The 25,082-nt window shown below is 42.7% G+C and overlaps 1 protein-coding gene across 1 annotated transcript in view; it reads right to left on the bottom strand.

Annotated features, from left to right (window-relative positions):
• LOC141099879 (proton channel OTOP2-like) overlaps positions 1-25,082 on the bottom strand; it is a 171,205-nt gene that overhangs the window by 82,717 nt on the left and 63,406 nt on the right. Inside the window, exons 2-3 of the mRNA XM_073587954.1 lie at positions 23,580-23,716; positions 17,605-17,663 (exon numbers count right to left, since the gene is read on the bottom strand). Of these exons, the coding sequence (XP_073444055.1) occupies positions 17,605-17,663; positions 23,580-23,716 (196 nt within the window). The remainder of the gene's footprint in view (positions 1-17,604; positions 17,664-23,579; positions 23,717-25,082) is intronic.

The raw sequence follows: 25,082 nt of genomic DNA, 5'->3' as shown, positions 1-25,082 counted from the left end.
GAAAAACATCAAAGTCAGTCTATACTTACAGCCCGTCTCCCCGCCGGGACTTGGCTTGGCTGCTCCTGCACTGCGGATTCTGATACCGTGTCCGATGATGTCTGAAAAAGAACAAAAATTAATTCTACACATGTGTAGGTGCAGCAGCTATACTTACCCAAAATGTAGGGCAGGAAGATACTCACATCACACTCTGCTTGGCTGCTTGGGCCAGTTCATCACTGGACGGTGTGTACTCTGATCCAGAAGACATGCTGCAATAAAAAAATAAAAGGCATTAGTACATAATACATTTGAAAGGACAAGCAGACATTAGATTTAAGAATACTCACATTCTTGCTGCTGCAGCTTTGATCCAAATAATGTCTCTGGTCTGTTGCAGGCTGTATGGTCTCCTCCAGGCTTTCTGTAGATAGTGGTCTGCCATTGCAAACACCTTCTTTTATCTACATAACCCCCATACAATGTTTCTTTGTGTAGGAGGTGGTTTAAATCAGTGTCTAGACATTGTTTACTCAAAAACCGCATGTGCTCAAAAGCGCTGGAGTGCGCATGACCAAGCGCACGCCAGCGACCACATAGACTGTAATGTGATTTTTTTGGCGCATTCCGGCATGTGCTTTTTTGACGAGGTTGGGCAGAACAAAAAATGCACCATGTAGCGTCTAACGCGTCTGGGCGCACACCTGGAAAAAGCGCAGTGCACGAAAACGCTGATGAATGTGTGCAAGCGCTAGACCATGCGCCCACCATGTTAAACATAGGGGAGCATGGCGCATGCGCCCGATAGCGCACGATGCGCTGCGCGAAAAAACGCTAATGTGAAACCAGCCTAACAAAGAACATCAGTGAACTTGCGATCAAGTAACATACTTACTGTAGCTATTAATGCTCAGTTGATTCTTCCACAATAGTTGTTTTTACTATACTTTTTGCTAGTATTGTCACAAATGTCTGTGTGTAATGTGTTACACAGGAATCTCATTACATAGTATTATTGTGGCACTTAAAAGGAACCTGTCAGCAGGATTGTGCACAGTAACCTATGCATAGTGTCAGGTCGGCACCATTATACTGATCAATATGTTTCCGTTGTTGATGAAATCCATCATGCTATTGTGCAGGCGTGGGCGGCGCCATCTTTGAGGAGGATTTTTTTTTCTTCTCCAGCAAGATGCGCCGCCGGCACCTGCACAATAGCAGCTATCGGATCTCTATACACACCGATAGCTGCTACTGCGCAGGCATGGCAGGTGCCATTTTCAAATTGATTTTTTTTTTACTTGCTCAATAACATTAAGATCAGTTATTACTAGGACACTAAACATGCAATTATGCTGCAGAGCAGGTGCCACGGATGGCGTCTGCCTGCAGAAAGTTTTTTTTTTTCTTTTCTTCAGTATGTGCAGGTATTCATTATGCAAACTAGGGGGCAGATCAGTGAGGGATCAGTGACCTGTTAGCAGTCTGCATTATGAATACTGTGAGGAAAACACATACACGAGAGGGAGTCGGGGGAAACGGTTATCCTCCGTCGTCACCAATCTGTGACAAAGCTTACACAGTCACAGCTCTCTGGCATCCCCCTTATCTTCAGATTAGTCAGGGAACTGCACCTAGGATAAGTAGTCGTCGGAGAGGCTGCCCTGTCAGGTACTGGTTATCGAGGCACTCTGCAGTGAGGGCAGTATATATCACCAGTCTGAGGCCGGGAATATATATATAGACCTCCAATCCGTCACTGCCAGGTTCCCCCAATAACACCAGAACGGTATGCTGCCACCAGTTCCTCATTAGATATAAGCCAGGTCCGTTAGCAAGCTTATATCAGGTCAGAATCCAACCCTCAGGAAACGTATAAGTACTAGCCAAACTGTCGGAAGTGGGAAATCAGGTTTCAAAATAAAAGAACAGCCCAAAATTAATTGATATTTTAAATGCTGAAAGGCGCACTAGATACTAAAAATATATACAGAGTAATATACAGATAATACAGCCAGAAGTACAGATAAAAGTAGAGTACAGGTTGGGAGTAGAAGTTAGTTGGATGTGTCACTTTACCGTCTCTTATCACTTGTGGATGAGGGGAAGCTCTCGCATCGACAGGCACCTTCTTAGTTTCTGGTCCGTCTCCACACGTGACGTGACGTGGCTTCCATGGCAGAACAAAGACGAAAGGCTAAAGGTGTTTAGCTAGCTTTTAATCCCTAGCTCGCCCCCTCCTATATTTGCCACCGCCCCTCTGGGTTAGACTGAACTCTCCTCCCTTGACCTCCTAGCTGAAATAATTCCCAATATCTAGAAAGGGTCATAACTTCCTAGCGGAAGGGGCTGGACCTATCTGGAGAGTCCAAACTTGGGTCAGCTAAGAGGTTCTGGAGAGCCAGTCTCAATAGCTCGGTATCCAGGGCTGCAAGAGAAATATGGGATGCAGGGGTGCGTGTGGAGGGCTCCCAGGGTTCTGGTGGTATATTTGACTACACGGTACTCTCATAATTCATCTCTAGGTGTCAGTGCCCAAGTGTCTGGGGCTTTCCCTTGATGGCTAATTGTAATTGATTTTGTATGCCTTGCACAAAAGACAGCAGGGGATCCTAGCTCTGTGCCTCCTTGCCTTCATTAACACATGACTTCTAATTCTCTGGCCAAATGGCATAGTTCTGTTCTTGTGGGGATCTGTGTACTTTTCCCAAGAGTGGGGGCCACTTCAGGTGTGGAGGGAGATCTCTAGACAATATATTGGGCCTGAATTAATAAATCCAAAATGGAGATTCCCTTGTCACTCACAAATACCTATTCAGAGCACAACATGAAGACCCCCCTCCCCACAGGTCTTCCCAGGGCACGGGCATATCATTAACTAAAAACTGAAAATAAAGTTTAAGCAACAACCATAGGATGGATTTCATCAGCCAAGTTATCATTTTAATCAGTATAACTGTGCTGACCTGATACTGTCTGTAGGTTACTGGGCACAATCCTGCTGACAGGTTCCCTTTTAGAACCAAGTAGTAATCAAAAGAACTCTGTTAACACAGAATGACTGTTCAAAAAAAGTACAAGCCCTCGGTGCTTCATGGCAGAGCAAATCATTTAAGTACTCCTTCCCAACTGCTTGATATCCCTCAATTTTCACCCTCCTCTTCTTTGATTGACTGCTTTGGCTTCATAGGGCCAGAGAAGGACAGAGATAGATGGAAAACAAGTAGAAGTGAAGGTGTATTTTAATTATTGGCCACAACATGGAGCACCGAGTGATTGTTCTTGGTTTGAACATTCTGTGCTGACAGAGTCCCTTTAAATCCTGCCAGTAATGTTTCTTAAATAAGCACTCATATCATCAAAGTTTTTATCCCCTTAATATATTGCAATCATCATATTATATTGCACTGTGTACTTACAATTGCTCATTTTGACTTTCTACCCAGCTAATTTTTCTCTTTTCTCTGCTCTATGTAGAAACAGGAAGTCTCTTGTCCCTGCAGAAATCATTCCTCCCTTCAGCTCCTGACTTAGCTGCTCCGCTCCTCCCCCCTCCAGCCAGTGACTTTTGCAGTGGTGACTCATGACTCATACAGGGAAAATTGACCTTTTTTACATAGAGCTTACAAGAATTCAGCTAGTCAATTTTTAATCACGTGATGTCATAGACCTAATAGAAAACAGAATAATTAGCTGGGTAGAAAGATAAAATGAGCAATTGTAAATGTGCAGTGCTATATAATGTGATTGCAATATATTAAGAGGATAAACTCTTTGATCAGAGCAATGGTTCTTTAACTAAATCTTTACTTAATTCTCCTGTCACATGTTGATACATGTTGAATTGATACATTAGTATTCTTTGTTAAGAATCAAAAAGCATTAGAATCTGATGCAAGAATTTAATCTGTTTTAAGCCATCTTTTTCAGTTGTAGAACTTGTAAACACGTGCTTAATATGCTTGGGGAGAATTTTACAAAAGAAAACTAGGAGTGATCCATTAGTGCTCTGAAAGTTGTTATACAGCCATGTTTACAAAGTCAAATATAGAAAAAATGTTGTTGTTTTTTCTTTTTGCAATGTGATTTTTCATTGTAGCATAAAATTCAGAATCGAATTGCGGTTCATTTAATTATTTTTCTGACTCATTCAAGAACATCAGATGAAATCAGAATTTAGTTTTTCCCTCTTCACAGTGATCAAAGCAGCACTATGAATCTGAGAGGGAGCATGAAATCTGGGAAAGTTGGGGTCTGTTTTATCCAAAAGTTAATTTTCAGTTTTGGCGAGTAGCTCTCCACTAGTCATTTGGTGAGAAAGGTGACAAGGTATCAGAAATCAAAATATTTGAGGACCACAAGCCATATAGGAGGGGGGTCCATGGCTGCTAAATCCAGGGGTACAGAGAAAATTGGGGATAAATGCCCTGACTCATTTTGATTCTCTCAACCATGGTTATAGGAGGTTGATCATTCCGGGGATAATTTTGGAGCAGCACATTGCGGTGGTAGCCATGGGTGGGTTTGTTCTTCCTGTTCCAACAACCCCTACCCCTTTACTCAAGCTAAGTTGGCTTTGTTCCCTAATAAATACTGCCATATTTGTTCTGTTCTGCCTCTTACCTGGTTCCTGCTGACTGAGCATTATGGCTGACAGAGAGTTAGTGGCAGCTCAACGACCGTGCATATAGGCGAAAGGGCATGGTTCCTTACCACTCCTCCTGGCCAAGCTTGAGGCTCCATCTCCTCTCTTCCTAGTCAGCTTTGGGCGCCCAGGTTAGTATGGGCACCGATAGTCCGCACGGCAATCCTGCCGACCACAAAGGTTTAGCCCAAGCCCCCCTGCTTCTGCCTGGAGACGCAATTTAGATGAGGTGAGCAGGAGACCATCGGGGCAGTCGGTGTCTGAGGTCTCCCACGTACATAGTATAGCCATTCCCCAGCGGCATTTCATTCAGCGCTGTCCACTGTGTGTGGTGCTGATGTGCCATTAGTCATGGGCAATCAGGGGAGCACCGCAACTGCTGAGGAACCTTTACTACCTTTTGCTACACAGGTTATTGAAGGGTTTACAGCCTCTCTCATACCACCCCACAGTTAGTAATGAAGCTGAGAGCTGTTTCTTTCTGAACCCCCTCTTAACAGCTCACAAGGGGAAAGATTTCCACACACTGTCGTTCCTGGTGCTGTGTCATGCAGGCGCCGCAGGAAGGCTCCCTCAAGTTCATGCTCCTGGTCCGGTTCCTAAAGCTCTGCTAGGCATGAACGCAGCAGAGCCACTGGACACAGATAGCTCGGACCCAGACATTCCTCCAGATAATCCAGGAGCAGTCGGAAGCCGCAATGGTCCAGATCATCTTGCTAGTGTTCACCATCATCATCATGTGACAGTTCCTGCAGTTTGGGTAGGTCAAGCCAGTGTAAGAGGCAAGAGCCATCACTGTTGGACAGTCAACCCTGCGTAGTCCCGAATTCCCTGCAAGCGTCATTGCAAGTTCCGTCAGGCTGTGAGTTTAACTTCACTGGGGCTTGAGATTCCGGGGGGAAAGAAGGTGAATTAGTATCAACCATTAGGGCTTTGCTGTCAAAATTAAAACCGTTGAAACTCTCTCCCCAATTGGTTCAACCAACTGTAGCAGTGCCGTGCCTAAAGCAGGTCTTCACAAGAAAAAATCTGGTGTCACCAATATGTAGCTATTTGGTCTTTGATCTCCATTGATCAGCATACGATCGACAATATGATCGATAAAGAGCAGAGTCCAAAAAAGGACAGATCTCAGCCTTCGCGTTGCTGTGTTGTGTTATGGGTCAGCATCCTGAATGCTGTGTTGAACTGTTTATTTATATGGATTCAGTTTATAATGCATATAAATCACATGGTGGTACTGCTTGGTCCAAGTATGATGAGTAGTTCCATAAGCACCTAGTGATAAAGTCAGATATTGAGCAAGCAGTAAAAGCCACAGATGTGTGGCTTCAGCATATGATGTCTCAATGGACGCCCCCCTTTCCATCTGCGGCTGCTGTTCCTTCCTCTCAGGGACCAGTGGCCGTGTGAAAACCAGGGGCATGTTGGCTCTTTAATGAGGGTCACTGCAGGTTCTACGACTTTTGCAAATACAAGCACGAATGCTCCGCCTGTGGAGGTCAGCATCCAACAGTCTGTTGCAGCAAACCAGGTAAGGCAATCAGTTGGTCAGCCATCCTCCCTGAAGTGAATGTGGTCGAGATGTCTCCATGGCTAGCCCGGTACACCAAGAAGTCAGCAGCAGAGGAATTGCACGTTGGTTTCACGCTTGTTTTTTCATTCCTTTTATTCCAGTGAGCCATTCTTTGAGCGCAATTTAAAATCATCCATTGAGAACCCAGCATGATAAAGGAAAGATTTGAGAAAGAAGTGACCTTGAGCCAGTTCAAAGGTTCATTCTCGTCCCTTCTATTTCCTAACCTGAGGGTGCCTCCACACGGTTTTGTCCCCAGAAAAAGAGATAAACGTGTTTGATTCACCATCTTTCCCATTCAAGAGGCATGTCAGAGAATGACGACATATCCAAAGAAGACCCGTCGGTGGCCTATGTAACATTCAATTAGGCGGTTTCTTTAGTCTCTGAGGCTGGCTCGGGGGCACTTACGTAAAAAATCTGTCATTGAGTCAGCCTTCCGCCTCTTCATGGTAAATCCAGATTGCTACCATCTATGCTATTTAGACTGGGTTTTGTATTACAATACCTGCTTGTCAATGGGATGCTCAATATCATGCCTTTACTTCCAGTTGTTCAGCTCATATTTGGAATGGGTGGTACACTACGAAACTGGGTTCATAGCAGTTATTACATTACCTGGACTCTTTTTTATTTATTTTCCCTCGGAATACCAGTGGGTGCCAATTTCTCCTTGAGTCTTTAAGTCACCTAATGCAGCGTTTCGGTGTCCCACTTTTCGCTGAGAAGACAACCGGTCCTACATGCCACTTTTTCTTCCTGGGCATAGAGATAGATTCGGAAGAAATAGTTTCATGCTTCCAGCTGATAAGATAGAGAAACTAGTGAGCTTGGTTCGTGGTTTTTGCTCCATTTCAAAGGTATCGTTGAGACAAATTCAGTCCCTTCTGGGCCTACTTGCCTTCACATGCCGAGTCATGCCAATGGGACGTGATTTTTTGTGGAGGTTATCTTTATCAACAAAGAACATTACTAGGCATGAGCATCACAAAGTCCATGAAGCACGACCTTGATGTGTGGCGGTTCTTTCTGAGTATAATGGCCTTACTTGCTGTCAGGCAGCGGAAGTACCAAACAGAGAATTATCACTGTGTAACAACCCTGCTGGCATCACTGCACGGCCTCCCAATCCCCACTCACCAACTTTCTCAGTGCTCCAGGCCATGCTGTGATTTCTGTCTGCTGCCAGCTCCATGCTTTGTCTCATGTCTGCTCTTTGCATGTTTTCTGGCTGTGTGTATAGGGGGGGGGGTGGCGCCTGAACTCACTGGTTCTTGTGGAGTTTTATGGAGTCAGGGTGTACCTCTCTAATGTCTCCCTGACCAATTACCAAGAGCCCTCTAGTATTTAGGGCTGCTCCACCCACTGAACCTGGCCTGTGCAATGTGTTAACTCAGTTAGTATCTTGCTACTGAGCCTGCCAGGTCCTCTTCTGTGTATCTCCTTCTTGGAGGTCTTACTCCTAGCCTTGCTTGGTTCTGTCCGTCTGCCCTCCAGGAGGCAGAATATCCTGGTCTCTGTGTCTTTGTCCTAGCTTTGTCTTGTTCCTGTCTTGCCACCCTCCAGGAGACAGGATTTCCTGGTCCCTATGCTGTTGCACCTAGCCTTGTTTTGCATCTGTGTATACTCTGTTCCCTGTGTCCTTGGCCCTGTACCTGGTCTCGTACTGTTACCCTGTCTGAACTCTGTCCTACCTCGGTCTGTCAGTCTTCTTGTCTTTGGCTTCTTTCCTTGCTGTGTCTTTCCTTGTGTTCCCTCTCTCTGCTTAGTTCTGGTTCCGCAGCCTTGCGGTTCACCTACTGTGTGAACAGGTCCAAACCTGTTCCTTCATTCTCTACTCCTTCCTGCCTGTATCCATACCTGCCCCTACTGTGTGAACAGGTCCAAACCTGTTTCGTTATTCTCCACTCTTTCCTGTCTGTACTCGTACCTGCTCCTCCAGTGTGAACAGGTCCAAACCTGTTCTGTCATATTCCATGCCCTCCTGTCTGTTGCAGTACCAGCACTTGCTGTGTGAACAGGTCTCTACCTGTTCTTTCATACACCACACCTGCCTGCCCTGTGTCTCAGTCATACCTGCTTGCCCTGTGTCTCAGTTGTACCTGCTTGCCCTGTATCTCAGCCGTACCTGCTTGCCCTGTGTCTCAGCCGTGCCAGCCTGCCCTGTGTCTCAGCCGTGTCAGCCTGCCCTGTGTCTCAGCCATGCCAGCCTGCCCTGTGTCTCAGCTGTGCCAGCCTGCCCTGTGTCTCAGCTGTGCCAGCCTGTCCTGTGTCTCTGCCATTCCAGGCTGCCCTGTGCCTTTGCCGTGCCTGCCTGTGTCTCAGCCATGCCACCGTCTCCCCAAGTGGGATCAGCAGCCACAGGCAGACATCACCCTGGAGTGGCACCTGGCAGCTGCCTGCCTCACAAGCCTGATCTCACCATCAGAGGCTCCAGTGAAAACCAAGGCATCTGTCCTAGTCACGCCCCTTTCAGGGTAGTCTGGTTTGTGGTACAGTGGGGCCACAACCCCCTGGCTCACGCCTACCAGTCAGCGCGCAAGCGTGACACACTGTTCACTGATTCTTCCAGATCGGTCGGTTTTGGGGCTCTTCATGGTTCTGAGTGGTGCACTGCCAAGTGGCCAGACGAATGGGTTAGTACTGGTCGGTACAGAAACCTCATGCTCCTGGAATTATTTCCGACTATAGTGGCAGTCAAGCTTTGATGCTTAAGAACAGAAAGGTATGTTTTTGGACCGACAATTTGGATGTTGTTCACAGCATTAATAATACCATTTCTGTTGTGAACTATCTCGATTTGACTTCTGAGTCGGGGCTGGAAATTAGGGGTTACTGACTGGAGTATTTAAGTGAGCAGGCTTCCTTCAGTGGCTGCTGGTGATTAGTTTTCTTCCTGTGCATTCTGAGGTCTGCTGTTTCCTGCCTGATCCTGCATTTTTCAGTTAAGTTGTTCATTTGCTAATCCTTTGCATCTGATCTGGTTTTGCCTCTTTCTGCTTTGCTGTGAGGGATCAGCGTGCTCCCTGCTGGGGCAGTGCTGGACCCCGCTCCATATGTTACAGCTTGCGTCAGTTTGTTCAGTCCCCTGTTATATTATCTCTTTTGCTTTGCTGCCAGTTCACACCAGAATGCTGATATAGTGGGGGAGAGGTCGTGAGACCTCAGTGTTTTTTTGTACATAAGATGTGTTGGATTTTTAGGGTTTTTGCGTGATTGCAGATGGTATCTTTCCTTTCCTATCCTATCTAGTCAGTTTGGGCCCCAACATTTTCTCAGTCTATTTTCTGCCTGTGTTTGTGCCTCATCTTGTCTCACTGACGATATATGTTTGGGGGCTATATATTCCTTTGGGGTTCTTCTCCGGGGCAGTTTAGATTTCACCTTTCTTGCTTTAGGCTTAGTTAGTTCTCCGGCTGTGCCGAGGCGTCTGGGGCATCGTAGGTACGCCCCACGGCTACTGCTAGTTGTGTTGTTAGGATTAGGGGTCTGCAATCCGCTATGTTACCAACATTTTTGGTTTCCTGGTGGCCTAGCCTATTCCTGCCATCCTCCTCGGTGACCAGTTCATAACACATTTCATTTTCTGCTCCCATGCTGGCTTTGCTTAGAAATTTGGTTCTTTGTTTTTTGTAGTTTAATATAGGGTTCCATGCTTGACATGTACCAAGAGTTAAAAATGTTTATGCTGATGCCGTTTCATGTTTTTGTTGGCAAGAGTTCCGTTGCCTCATACCGGAGGCTTCCAAAGAGGGCAGGACATGCCCCTCACAGATGTGGCTGATCCCAATGAATGCTTGTTGAGAATATATATGTATATGGTGTTTCCTGATGAAGGAGTTCTTTGATACTCTGAAAAGCGTTGAATAAAGACCACTTTAAATAATACCCTTAGACTGCAGTTATTCAGCAGCGCAGAATTTGACCACGTTCTCCTATTTTGCATTCTCAACGGCCGGAACCTCGTGGATCTGTGGATCTGTGGCAGCAAATCTCTCCAATGCTTGTCCTAAGCTCCATCTGGTGAGTGCTATTACTTGCGTTTGACTATTCTATCTCGGATAAAACCCTATTGCGCAATTTCTCTCCAACAGTGTTTTATAATGAATGCTTGTTGTCACTGATTCGCTTGTCCGTGGTTCCATCCACTTGGAATTATTATGGTAAGAGAGGCATTCTGTTTCCTTAAATATGTTTGTTGGTCTCAGCAGTCTTGAGGACCACAAGCCATATAATGAAGGGGTCCCGGACTGCTCAGCCCATTGAGCACAGAGAATATTGAGGTTAAACGCCCTCCCTCATTTTGATTCTCTCACCCATAGTTATAGTAGGCTCATCACTGCAGGGATAATTTTAGAGCAGCAGATTGCGGTGGTAGCTATGGGTGTTCTGCCCCTGATTGGTCCACCCACCCAGCATCCTTGTATTGAGTTTGTTCTTCCTGATACACATCATCTTCCCCCTTTACGTAAACTATGGTGGCTTTGTTCCCTATTTAACACTGCCATATTGCTTCTGTTCTGCCTCTTCCTGGTACCTGCTGACTGAGCTGCCCTCCCTTATGATGGTTGTTAAAATGTTTGTTTTACTTCATGGAAAAATTCTATGTTTTAGTGAAATGAATAAGTCACAGATGGCGCTAAAAATTATCAATTTGGAGAGAATGAAACTGAAGAGGAAGCTTCAAGAGCAGGTGATGCATACCGATTCGGATCCCGGATGTTACACATTGTTTACGGTTTTAATAGAATAGTTATTTGTGAGAATAAAAATTAAAAAAGCTGTGGCCGAATCCAATCACGAAAGGAATTATGTGTCATGTGCATTATTTGTCATTTTATAGGAGGGAGGTATTCCGTTTCGTTAAAGGTGCTTGTTGGTCTCAGCAGTCAGGTAAGGGTAGCTAGAATGCACAATGGCAAAAGTGCAACTCTTATGAATAATGGATTATTCATACCACAAAATTATAATATTCTCCACAAGTGCCCCTCTGCTGGAATTCAGACCAGTGGTTTAACTGGAAACTCATGAGCCCCAATGCAAAAGCTGTAACGGGTCCCCCAATTACTGCAAGTCTTTGATCGTATTGGTCTTTTTATATAGGCTAAAGAGACTTTTGGGTCCTTTTAGGCTCCAGGACCCCAATGCGATTGCAACCCCTGCACTTCTTGTAGCTATACCCCTGATCTTCACAGTTAGTGCTCAGGTGGTACAGGGAACCATGTCTTAATAGGGTTTCAGACATGCTGCAGGCCATTCCTCTTAACAATTTCCAATGAAATTGTAGTATTCACTCTTTCTTCCCTAATCTGGTACCTGGCCTTTGCTATTTAGGCCTATGGGTTGCATCCAAGGAGTAGCTGTTGGTTGATGGAGTAAATTGAGAATAGAATGGTCAGCAAGTCTGGTCAATACCAGTGAAGCAGGGACAATGAAAACATCAGAAACTAAGGAAGTGTTGAGATGTATAGCTGGGGTCACATACAAGGGGGGTAAAGTAAGAGATGGAAGGCAAAAGGGATATCAAACAGGCCAAGATCAAATCCAGAAAAACATTCAAAGGAGAGCAAAGTGTTAGGTTCAAACATAGGGTCAGAATACAGAAGAGAAATCCGAATAAAGCACACTGAAGCCGTGTGGACAGTGCAATAATTGGTAATAGACAGGTGTTACATGGAGATTCAAGTAGTGCCCTGTTCGCTCCTCTTGGTCACTGAACTTGTTGTGATATTGTGCTGTTGCTGGTCATCTGGACCAATTCTACTTGAAGTAAAATGTAAAGTAATAAATGGCTGGGTAGCCATGCCACACAGCACGAGGAGAGAATTCCTCAAGAGTTACTGGGAAAATGTTTAGGTGTCGTGCAGACAACTCAGCAGAAGGATGAAATCAATTGCCTAGGAAAGTGACAAACTGGGCAGCAAATGTACAATACCCCGCTGGAACCATGTCAGGTGAGCATAGTACACCAAACACTTATATAGTGCTATATCTATTCTGGTTATGCATCGTTCAGAAAGGACAATAACTGATATTCCATTTGTCCTTGGCCATGTGAAGTCAATTAACTTTTTGACTAAACTATTTTTATAACCTTTTGTTTTAAAAGAGAAATCTTCCATCCTATTTGGCAATCTACTAAAAAAGCTGTTCCAATATTGATGATAGAATCACTTTTACATAAGTATCACTTAGTACATTTTACTTTTTTTTTTATTCAATAGTTCATATACCAGTTGATTGTTTTACTTATTTTCCACAACTGTACCCCATATTCAAGATGAGGCCCTGCCACAGACTTAAGATTACCATATACAGTTGTGGCCAAAAGTATTGACACCCCTGCAATTCTGTCAGATAATGCTCAGTTTCTTCCTGAAAATGATTGCAAACACAAATTCTTTGGTATTATTATCTTCATTTTATTTGTCTTAAATGAAAAAAACACAAAAAGAATTGTCCTAAAGCCAAGTTAGATATAATTCCACACCAAACATAAAAAAGATGGTGGACAAAAGTATTGGCACTGTTCAAAAAATCATGTGATGCTTCTCTAATTTGTGTAATTAACAGCACCTGTAACTTACCTGTGGCACCTAACAAGTGTTGGCAATAACTAAATCACACTTGCAGCCAGTTGATATGGATTAAAGTTGACTCAACTTCTGTCCTGTGTCCTTGTGTGTACCACATTGAGCATGGAGAAAAGAAAGAAGACCAAAGAACTGTCTGAGGACTTGAGAAACCAAATTGTGAGGAAGCATGAGCAATCTCAAGGCTACAAGTCCATCTCCAAAGACCTGAATGTTCCTGTGTCTACCGTGCGCAGTGTCATCAAGAAGTTTAAAGCCCATGGCACTGTGGCTAACCTCCCTAGATGTGGACGGGAAAGAAAAATTGACAAGAGATTTCAACGCAAGATTGTGAGAATGCTGGATAAAGAACCTCGACTAACATCCAAACAAGTTCAAGCTGCCCTGCAGTCCGAGGGTACGACAGTGTCAACCCGTACTATCCGTCGGCGTCTGAATGAAAAGGAACTGTATGGTAGGAGACCCAGGAAGACCCCACTTCTTACCCCGAGACATAAAAAAGCCATGCTGGAGTTTGCCAAAACTTACCTGAAAAAGCCTAAAACGTTTTGGAAGAATGTTCTCTGGTCAGATGAGACAAAAGTAGAGCTTTTTGGGCAAAGGCATCAACATAGAGTTTACAGGAGAAAAAAAGAGGCATTCAAAGAAAAGAACACGGTCCCTACAGTCAAACATGGCGGAGGTTCCCTGAGGTTTTGGGGTTGCTTTGCTGTCTCTGGCACTGGACTGCTTGACCGTGTGCATGGCATTATGAAGTCAGAAGGCTACCAACAAATTTTGCAGCATAATGTAGGGCCCAGTGTGAGAAAGCTGGGTCTCCCTCAGAGGTCATGGGTCTTCCAGCAGGACAATGACCCAAAACACACTTCAAAAAACACTAGAAAATGGTTTGAGAGAAAGTACTGGAGACTTCTAAGGTGGCCAGCAATGAGTCCAGACCTGAATCCCATAGAACACCTGTGGAGAGATCTAAAAATGGCACTTTGGAGAAGGCACCCTTCAAATATCCGGGACCTGGAGCAGTTTGCCAAAGAAGAATGGTCTAAAATTCCAGCAGAGCATTGTAAGAAACTCATTGATGGTTACCAGAAGCGGTTGGTCGCAGTTATTTTGGCTAAAGGTTGTGCAACCAAGTATTAGTCTGAGGGTGCCAATACTTTTGTCTGGCCCATTTTTGGACTTTTGTGTGAAATGATCAATGTTTTGCTTTTTGCTTCATTCTCTTTTGTGTTTTTTCATTTAAGACAAATTAAATGAAGATAATAATACCAAAGAATTTGTGTTTGCAATCATTTTCAGGAAGAAACTGAGTATTATCTGACAGAATTGCAGGGGTGTCAAAACTTTTGGCCACAACTGTACAGTGGAGAAATGTCATCTGAACAGAGCATTTTTAGTAGGACCAACTGGAGGATTTCTCTAATAATATTTATTAAACTATTATTATTTTTACATATTATATATTTGTTAAAAAACTCGAAATGACAGCTATTGCTTAACTCACACATTTCTCTGCCTCTTCTTATGCATCGTCAAATTGTACCTGCTTATACAGCTGCTATTTGGCATCAAATTGGTCGGCCACTTTTTTTTTTTTATACAGTGCTCAGCACTGAGTACACCCCAACAGATTTGTCAGAAATCTTTTAATTTCCTTTCAGAATCAACATTTTTATGGGAAACCATATTACAAAATACTCCCACAAATGTAGCTCATTAATTGCAAATAAGTTTAATTATTTTTCACATTCAAAAAAGTAATTTTCCTGACAAATTAATTCAAGACTATGTTGCAAAAATGAGTACACCTCAATGAAAGTCTTAAGAGCAAAGTCAAAGTACAGACTGCAAAATTTTAATTAGTAATAATTCAACATCAAGTAGGTCAAATTATTAATTAAAAAGGTTAGTTACCCAGCAGACAATTGACTATAAAAGGGCATTAGATAACAAAAAAACCCTTCCCATTTAATGCTGTAAGCAATGGCACCACATGGAAGAGAAATGTCACAAAACCTGAGAAAGAAAATAATTTCTTTACACAAGGAAGTTGAAGGCCACAAGTAGATGAGCAAAGCTTTACTTATCGGTGAGAATATTGTAGTATAATTGATACAAAACTTTAACAAAGATGGAGCTTCAACCATCTCACAGAGATATCTGGGCAGACCACTGAAGTTTGAAGAAAATCGACATGCAAGTTCACCGAAGTTAACTAAAGTAGTAGAAAACCAAATCGGGGTGAGTGTTTCCCATGACACAATATGGCTTACACTGCAGAGGAATTTCATGCATGGAAGTCGTCAACAAAGGAAACCTCTCCTAAACCTCATTTACAAAAAACCCATCTACAATTTCTATACCTAAGATAAATGGTTTTAAAACTGATGATTTCAAAACTATATAGTGTCACAAAGGGGAAAAGTAAAAAAGAAGAATGTATGGTGCCTACAGTGAAACATGGTGGTGGCATAGTCCTTATGTGTGGCTGCATAAGTGCTCCTGGTGTTGGAGAGCTGCATTTCATTAATGTTATCATGAACTTAAAAATGTACTGCTATACATTAAAAGAGAAGATGGATTCATAACTCCGTGCTATTGCTAGATGTGTAATTTTTTAACATGAGGATCCAAAACACATCTAAGGCCACTGTTGCATTTCTGAAGAACGGAGTGAAAATAATTCAATGGCAAAATATGTCTCCCAATCTGAACTCAATCAAACAAAATATTGCGAATTCTGAAGAGAGAAGTTAAACACACTCTCCATCCAGTATCCAGGTATTAAAAGAGGTCATTTTTGAAAATAGAAGAAGATAGTTGTTGAAATATGCCACCAACTTGTTTATTCCATGCCTTGAAGACTTAGTTTGGCGCTGTCATTAAAAATTATGGAGGTCATACAAGATACCAGATATACAGTGGGGAAAAAAGTATTTAGTCAGCGACCAATTGTGCAAGTTCTCCCACTTAAAAAGAGGAGAGAGGCCTGCAATTGACATAATAGGTAGACCACAACTATGAGAGTCAAAATGAGAAAACAAATCCAGAAAATCACCTTGTCTGATTTGGCAAGATTTATTTTGCAAATTAAGGTGAAAAATAAGTATTTGGTCATTAACAAAAGTTCATCTCAATATTTTGTTATATATTCTCTGTTGGCAGTGACAGAGGTCAAAGTTTTTTGCAAGTCTTCACAAGGTTGACACACACTCTTCGTGGTATGTTGGCCCATTCCTACATGCAGATCTCCTCTAGAGCAGTGATGTTTTGGGCATGTCGCTGGGCAACATTGACTTTCAAATTCTTCCACAGGTTTTCTATGGGGTTGAGATCTGGAGACTGGTTAGGCCACTCCAGGACCTTCATATGCTTCTTCCACTCTTTTGTTGCCCTGGCGGTGTGCTTGAGATCATTATCATGCTGAAAAACCCATCCACGTTTCATCTTCAATGCCATGGCTGATGGAAGGAGGTTTGCACTTAAAATCTTATGATACATGGCCTCATTCATTCTTTCATGTACAAGGATCAGTCGTCCTGGTCCCTTTACAGAGAAACAGCCCCAAAGCATGATGTTGCCACACCCATGCTTCACAGTAGGTATAGTGCTCTTTGGATGCAACTCAGCATTCTGTCTCCTCCAGACACGACAAGTTTTATTTCTCCCAAACAGTTCTGCTTTGGTTTCCTCAGACCATATGGCATTCTCCCAGTACTCTTCTGGATAATCCAAATGCTCTGTAGCAAACTTCAGACGGGCCAGACAGGTACTGGCTTAAGCAGGGGGGCACATCTGGCACTGCAGGATCTTTGTCCCTTGTGTTATAGTGTGTTACTGATGGTAGCCTTTGTTACGGTGGTCCCAGCTCTATGCAGGCCATTCACTAGGTACCTCCGTGTGGTTCTGGCATTTTTACTCACCATTCTTGTGATCATTTTTACCCCACGGGGTGAGATCTCGCATGGAGCCCCAGATCGAGGGAAATTATCAGTGGTCTTGTATGTCTTCCATTTTCTTACTATGGCTCCCACAATTGATTTCATCACACCGAGCTGCTTGCCTATTGCAGATTCAGTCTTCCCAGCCTGGTGCAGGGCTACAATTTTGTTTCTGGTGTCCTTTGACAGCACTTTGGTCTTCATCATAGTGGAGTTTAGAGTGTGACTGTTTGAGGTTATGGACAGGTGTCTTTTATACTGATAACAAGTTCAAACAGGTGCCATTACTACAGGTAATGAGTGGAGGGCAGAGGAGCCTTGTAAAGAAGAAGTTACAGGTCTGTGAGAGACAGAAATCTTGCATGCTTTTAGGTGACCAAATACTTATTTTCCACCATAATTTGCAAAATAAATCTTGCCAACTCAGACAAGGTGATTTTCTGGATTTGTTTTCGCATTTTGACTCTCATAGTTGTGGTCTACCTATGATGTCATTTACAGGCCTCTCTCTTCTTTTTAAGTGGGATAACTTGCACAATTGGTGGCTGACTAAATACTTTTTCCCCACTGTAGTAGTTTTTGATGTGAGGTGTATTCATTTTTAAATCAAGTAATGTGAGCAAAACTGAAGATTTTGCAATGAAAGTTATATAATTAACCTTATTTTCATGTTATTGGATAAAAATTTGTTCTATGAAAATTAGTCTTGTCAAAAGTTTAGAAATTGTTCTTGTGTTCAGTGAGATATTGATCAAACATTACTTTTCAAAGGAGGGGTACTCATTTATGCTGAGCACAGTATATTTCAAATCATGGTATGATATTTTTCATATATTCATTTAGCAATGTATGAAATTTAGAGTTTACCTGGTAGCATTTATATATATCTGAACACAATGTTTGCAGGATTTCCAAAGAAAACATGTCTAAAAGAAAAATAAAGGTAAAATAAATATACATATATAACACAACTGACATTAAAAATCAAATTAACATGTGGTTTAAATATATTTTAACCCCTTAAGGATCAAGCAATTTATGATCTTAAAGGGGTCATCGAGGACTTAGATGTTAATAAAGTAACAATATCAGATCAGTTGCAGTCCAGCACCCTCACCAGTCAGCTGTTTGCATCTCCTGCTGTGATCGGATGTACCCAGTATACATAGATAAAATAACACAGCTCCATACACTGTGCAGTGGTCTTTCTCAGGTGCAGAAGCTCAGCTTCGTATTAAAGTGAATGGCCAGAGAATGATTTATAGCAGACTGAATTCTGTGTCTGAAGTCCCTACTCCTAATGTTAAAGGTTTGGTATACCTATACCAAACCTTTAACAAAGGAGTATGGCCAGGTACATGAGTGTTCTGTTATTTGTTTTCTGTCATGGATCACACTCCTTGGATATCACCAGGCTTTTTATTACATGAGACTTGTGAGGCATTCCTCCATTACAAGATGTCTGCTAACAACAACTAACCAACAAGTTCTTAAACTCTATAGTACACACATCAACGTAGTGAGATCCCTAGAGGCCACATCATCATATAACATGTTGCTACATCCTTTCTCTTTTAACTGGAAGAACAATAAAATTAATAAAACAATGTATACCATTTTTGGAAGTCCATTGAGCAGCAGGGTGGTTTGCTGGTAAAAGGGGAAAAAAAATCTCTTTTAAATCTTCTGCCTGAGCGAGTGTGAATGAGCTGAGTGTGACCTAAGCGTAAGTGCGGACTGTGTTAAGTGTGTGACTTGTGATTCAGTGACTTTGGATTCAGGGAGTTTCCAAGGGAGGTATTACTGAATTACTGTTATATTTTATTAATACTCTTTATTTATTTTTACTTATCTTTTCTGTCTGATGAAATCCCCATTAGGATGTGCTCCACTATTGCCAATGCCATCCAGTGTACGTCTTGCCGCGTGTATGAAATCCTTGAACAGCCGGTCGAGGGTGCATACTGCTGTACGAGATGTGAGCACATTGTGCATTTGGAAGCCCAGATACTGGATCTAAATGTGCAGCTGGCAACACTGAGATTCATAGACAATATGGAAAGGAGTCTCCTGCTCACTGAGCAGATGCTCAATTGGATAGATGAGGGGGGATGCTAGGTTGGAGCTGCAGGACAGTGAAGCAGCTAGCTGGGTGACAGTTACAAGGTGCGGTAGAGGGAAGAATGCCAGGGAGGCTAGTCCTGATCTGGCACACCCCAATAAGTTTGCTAAGTTGGTAGATGAGGGGAGTGTCAGTGCAAGGGTAGCACTGCTGCAGCAAGGAATGTCCTCTGAAAGCCGGAGGAGTGACTGCTCCAGTAAGGGGGGAAATAGGACAGCAGGGCAGGCCAGACAGGTGCTGGTAGTGGGGGACTCAATTATTAGGGGAACAGATAGGGCAATCTGTCACAAAGACAGGGATCATCGAATGGTGTGCTGCCTACCTGGCTCTCGAGTCCGACACATCGCTGATTGGGTTGACAGATTACTGGGAGGGGCTGGTGAGGATCCAGCAGTCATGGTGCACATTGGCACAAATGACAAAGATAGAGGTAGGTGGAAGGTCCTTAAAGATGATTTCAGGGAATTAGGCTGCAAGCTTAAAGCAAGGACCACCAAGGTGGTATTTTCAGAAATACTTCCTGTACCACGTGCCACACCAGAGAGGCAACGGGAGATTGGGGAGGTTAATAACTGGCTCAGGAATTGGTGTAGGAAGGAGGGGTTTGGGTTCCTGGAGAACTGGGCCGACTTCTCAGTTGGCTACAGGTTCTATGCTAGGGACGGGCTGCACCTCAATAGGGAGGGTGCAGCTGTGCTGGGGGAGAAAATGGCTAGAAGGTTGGAGGAGTGTTTAAACCAGGGACTGGGGGGAGGGTAATCCTTTTACAGGAGGGGAAGTCAGTGCAGAAATATTGAAAATGGGGGTGGGGGTGGCATGGGGGAGGGGTTAGAACAGTTAATAATTTAAGAAAGATTAGAGGTACAGAGAGATACATAAAGTGTGTGTATACTAATGCCAGAAGCCTCGCCAACAAAATGGAGGAATTAGAATTAATTTTGTTGGAACATAATTATGACATTGTGAGGATATCTGAGACATTTGCAGATGACACTAAACTCTGCAGGGTAATCAATGCAGAGGAGGACAATTTTATATTACAGGAGGATTTATGTAAACTAGAAGTTTGGGCTGATAAATGGCAAATGAGCTTTAATGGGGACAAATGTAAGGTCATGCACTGGGGTAGAACAAACAAGGTTTATAATTATGTGCTTAACTGTAAAACACTGGGCAAAACTGTCACTGAAAAAGACCTGGGTGTATGGGTGGACGACAAACTCACATTTAGTGGCCAGTGTCAGGCAGCTGCTGCAAAGGCAAATAAAACAATGGAATGCATTAAAAGAGGAATAGATGCTCATGAGGAGAACATAATTTTACCTCTATATAAGTCACTAGTGCGACCACACTTAGAAAAATGTGTACAGTTCTGGTCTCCGGTGTATAAGAAAGACATAGCTGTACTGGAGCTGGCGCAGAGAAGAGCGACCAAGGTTATTAGAGAACTGGGGGGTCTGCAATACCAAGACAGGTTATTACACTTGGGGTTATTTAGTTTGGAAAATCAAAGGCTTAGGGGTGATCTTATTGCAATGTATAAATATATGCGGGGACAATACAAGGACCTTTCTAATGATCTTTTTACTCTTAGACCTGTGACGGGGACATGGGGGCATCCTCTACGTCTAGAGGAAAGAAGGTTTAAGCATACTCACAGACACGGATTCTTTACTGTAAGAGCAGTGAGACTATGGAACTCTCTGCCAAATGATGTTGTAATGAGTGATTCCATACTAAAATTTAAGAAGGGACTGGATGCCTTTCTTGAAAAGTATAATATTACAGGGTATATACACTAGTTTCCTTAATATTTCGTTGATCCAGGGAGCTAGTCTGATTGCCATATGTGGAGTTGGGAAGGAATTTTTTTCCCCAATGTGAAGCTTACTGTTTGCCACATGGGTTTTTTTTGCCTTCCTCTGGATCAATATGTTAGGGCAAGTTAGGATAGGATATGGGTTGAACTAGATGGACTTAAAGTCTTCCTTCAACCTTAATAACTATGACCAAGTTAGAGCTATAACATAATAAGTCCAGTTAGATATAATCCTTGAGGTGCGCCGGCTTTCTGATAATTCAGCTCTAGTAACATAAGATGTGTCACTGCCTACATCTGGTAGTTCTTATGATTCTGGTAATATGCCTTCTGATATTATCTGTCTCTGGCCAGAATCCTCACCCTGATGGTCAGCTGTCACTGTTGGTACTTGACTTGTACTTGCTGCCTCGTTGTCTTGGTTGTCAGGATACTGCTCAAAAGGCCATGATTCATCTCTTTCTTGTGATTTCCTCAGATATCTCCGATTTCTCCTTAGTCTTCTTCCTTCCTCTGTTAGAATTTCGTAGGACCGAGGTCCTAGTTTCTGGACAACTTTTGCCTTTTGCCAGTGTTTGTCAAACGTGCTGCTTGGCTGCAGCCAAATGTTGTCATTTCTCTGGAGCTCAGGCAGATCCTTTGCAGATTTATTGTAATAGAAAGCTTGCCTATCTTGATTCTTCTGTAATTTAGCTTTGATGTTTCCCAGCAACTTTGGCTTTAACAGATGACTAGCAGTTGGTAAGAGTATCTTTGTACGCCTACTGATGGGCCTTGGGCCGGACTGCTGTCTAGGCCTTGGGTGGGTGTGTTTCTATGATCCAGCATAGACAGATATACATCAGTACCTGCTTGTTTTTCTTTCTGCATGAGTCTTTTGGATGTTTTTACTGCTGACTCTGCTTTCCCATTACTCTGGGGATATCTGGGAGAAGACGTCTGGTGTTCAAATTCCCATTTCTTGCTGAAGGTTTTGAACTCTTCCAAAGTAAACTGCGCCGCATTGTCCGAGAAAACGATATCTGGAATGCCATACCTGGCAAAATGGGCCTTGAGTTTTTTAACCACTGTTCCCGCCCTTGTGTCCTGCAACAAATCAACCTCCCAGAAGTTAGAGAAATAGTCCACTGTAATCAGGTAGTCATTCCATGTGAACAAGTCCGTTCCTATTTTTGACCATGGCCTATGTGGAATTTCACGTGGTTGCAATGTCTCTTTTGGCTGCTTATCACTGCAGGATGCACATATTTCACATTGTGCTATATAATTTTTAATGTGGTCATTTATACCTGGCCAATAAACAGATTCTCGCGCTCGACGTAGACATCCTTCCATGCCTAAGTGAGAAGAGTGCAATGTTTTCTGTATGTCTCTTCTGAGAACTTCTGGTATAACCGCCCTGTCTCCTTTAAAGATGATTCCTTGCTGCACTGACAATTCATCTCTTATGTGGATGAATGGTGAAACTTCCCTTGGAGCATGTTGCTTGTATTTTGGCCAGCCCTTCAAGATGACAGTCTTTAAACTCTGGAGACTTTTATCCTTCTCTGTGAAAGTCTGAATTTGCTTCAACTTTTCTTTTGACACTACAAGATAGTTACACATATTGATGGTTTAAATGTCTTTCTCCTCATCATTTGTGATAGGAAGGTAAGCTCTGCTTAGCGTATCTGCAATCAGTAAGTCTCTTCCTGGACAGTACCCAATGTCAAAATCCTATTTCTGAAGTCGTAACAGCATACGCTGTAGTCTCTTTGGGGCATTCAGTAGTGGTTTCTTTGTAATGCTCTCCAAAAGGTTTGTGATCCAACTGTACTCTTACCCATCGACCATAGGTGTATTGGTGAAACTTCTCCAACCCAAATACCACAGCCAGTAGTTCCTTCTCAATCTGCGCATATTTCTGCTCTGTTGTTGTAAGGGCTCTGCTTGCAAATGTGAGTGGCTGTTTGTTCTGCATTAATGTAGCTCCAAGGCTTTTTTCTGAAGCATCACATTGTACCACTACTTCTTGATCTGGATCAAAATACTTTAGGGTTGCTGCATCTGCAATTGCTTTCTTTACTGATTGGAAAGCAGTCTCCTGGCTTTCCGTCCATTCCCAGAGCACATCTTTGTGGGTTAGCTGTCTCAGTGGCTCACACATGTCTGACAGATCACTGCAAAATTTGGAGAGATAATTTACCATGCCCAAAAATCGTTGTACGCCACAAACATCAGTAGGGGTAGGCAAATCTTGTATTGCTCTCACCTTTTTAGGATCCACTTTTACGCTGTTTGAAGTCAGACGATGTCCAATATAAGCCACTTCTGTCATTTTCAGTTTGAATTTGTCCAAGTTCAGCTTTATGTGCTTTTTCCCCAAAAAGGTAATAAAGCAGCTTTACTTTCCGTTTGTCATCACCGGGGGCCACTGTGAGATCCACATACAGTGTAAACTCTTCCTTCCAATGTCTCCAAGTCTGGGGGACAGATTATATTAAGTTATATCCAGTCCCTGAGGGGGCTTCAGACCAGTGTCCATTTTTCAGTAATGTCAGGGAATCTGTACTTACAAGTGCTGTGATCCTCTGTACAGTCCCAGCCTCTCACAAGCTCTGAGGATTTGCAGGTTCGGTGCCCAGCTGCCACCATGTTCTGTTATTTGTTTCCTGTCATGGATCAAACTCCTTGGATATCTCCAGGCTTTTTATTACATGAGACTTGTGAAGCATTCCTCCACTACAAAATGTCTGCTAACAACAACTAACCAACAAGTTCTTTAACTCTATAGTACACACATCAATGTAGTGAGACCCCTAGAGGCCACATCATCATATAACATATTGCTACACTTGAGGTCATTGCAGTGGACAACCGTATCGGAACCAGAAGAAAAAGAGTGAATATATGTGAACTCACCTGTACAATGACAAAGACGACCTGAATTGCTGGCTGTATGATTTTCATTGGTGTTCCACAGGCTATGTACTCAGCTGCATGTGTCATTTTAATAATAGCCATAGCAAGTGTGCCAATTCCAAATAAAATTATTCCCCCTGCAAAGATAATATGGCAGATTTAATTAATACCAATTTAATGTTAAACAGCATAAAACTAGGCAAGACAGGCAGAAACTGGAACAAATTTTTCGCAGTGGGGATGGTGTGATAAATTTGGCAGACATTGTAAGATTTATTTATTTTTTATTTATTTTACTCATTTATATAGCACCATTAATTCCACAGCACTTTACAGACATTATTGGCACTGTCCCCTTTTTTATATAGTGCCATTAATTCCACAGCGCTTTACAGACATTATTGGCACAGATTGGGCTCACAATCTAAATTCCCTATCAGTATGTCTTTGGAATGTGGGAGTAAACTGGAGTCCCCGAGGAAACCCACGCTAACACGGGGAGAACATACAAACTCCTTGCAGATGTTGTCCTTAGTGGAATTTGAACCCCGGACCCCAGTGCTGTAAGGCTGCAGTGCTAAGCATTGAGCCACCGTGCCACCCTATGTTATGTCCATCCTTATGCCACTCTAGGACTGGTTTAGTTTACACCATTATTTGCACCAAAATAATTGTGAACTATAGTAATAAACCTGGTGCATTCCATGCCTCCTCGTCTAGAAACATTTCCAAATTGTCTACTGAGGCATAAAATGTGACAAAAACACTTAATAAATTTGGCACATATGCATGTAGACCATTTCTTTGCCACGACTGTAGCCTCAATGCTGACATGTTTTGCTTAATTAAGCTCCCCAGATATGAAGATGATGAAAATAAACTAAAATGCAAGTTTTGGCAAATTCACATGCCATTCACTTATACAGACTGGTAATACTTATTATATGATTTATAGTTCTTTCGAATTTCAAGATGGCTGTCCAGTAAGAGTAATAGCACATTTCATTCAGCAATGCATAGAGTAAACATTGATGGTATAGCATAGAACAAAAATCACAAATGTATGTTGGAAAAAAGTAATATAAAAAATTTTTTCCACACTTAAATTATATTAAAACTTCTGTTGGCTTCACTGTCTTATCACCGCTTTCCGTATGAGGCTGCTGTCTCTTCAGTCACTGTTGTGCAATTTTGAAGTTATTATGTTAGTTCATTTGTAACCGCAGTGCGAGAAACAATGGCTAAACCACTTGTTAGTTACATGAAACAAGAGCACCGTGCTTCGATTTCCTTTCTGTAGTATAGGGATGTGTCTGATGCAGATATTTACTGATGACTTTGTGCACAGTATGGAGAAATTATTTTGTTGCAAGGAAACCTACATGAATGGTTAGAGCAGTTCAAGGAAGTGTGGGAGGAAGGACCGGAACAATAAAGATAACGGTGTCTCAGGGCCGGAACCATTGGGACTGCCACTAGTGTTGCAGGGGGACAGAGAACCTG

This window comes from Dendrobates tinctorius, unplaced genomic scaffold, assembly GCF_039654945.1.
Source record: "Dendrobates tinctorius isolate UK_male_01 unplaced genomic scaffold, ASM3965494v1 ptg000103l, whole genome shotgun sequence".
Classification (NCBI taxonomy): Eukaryota; Metazoa; Chordata; class Amphibia; order Anura; family Dendrobatidae; genus Dendrobates; species Dendrobates tinctorius.
The sequence above is the reverse complement of the archived record's forward strand: the minus strand, read 5'-3'. Positions and strand labels throughout refer to the sequence as shown.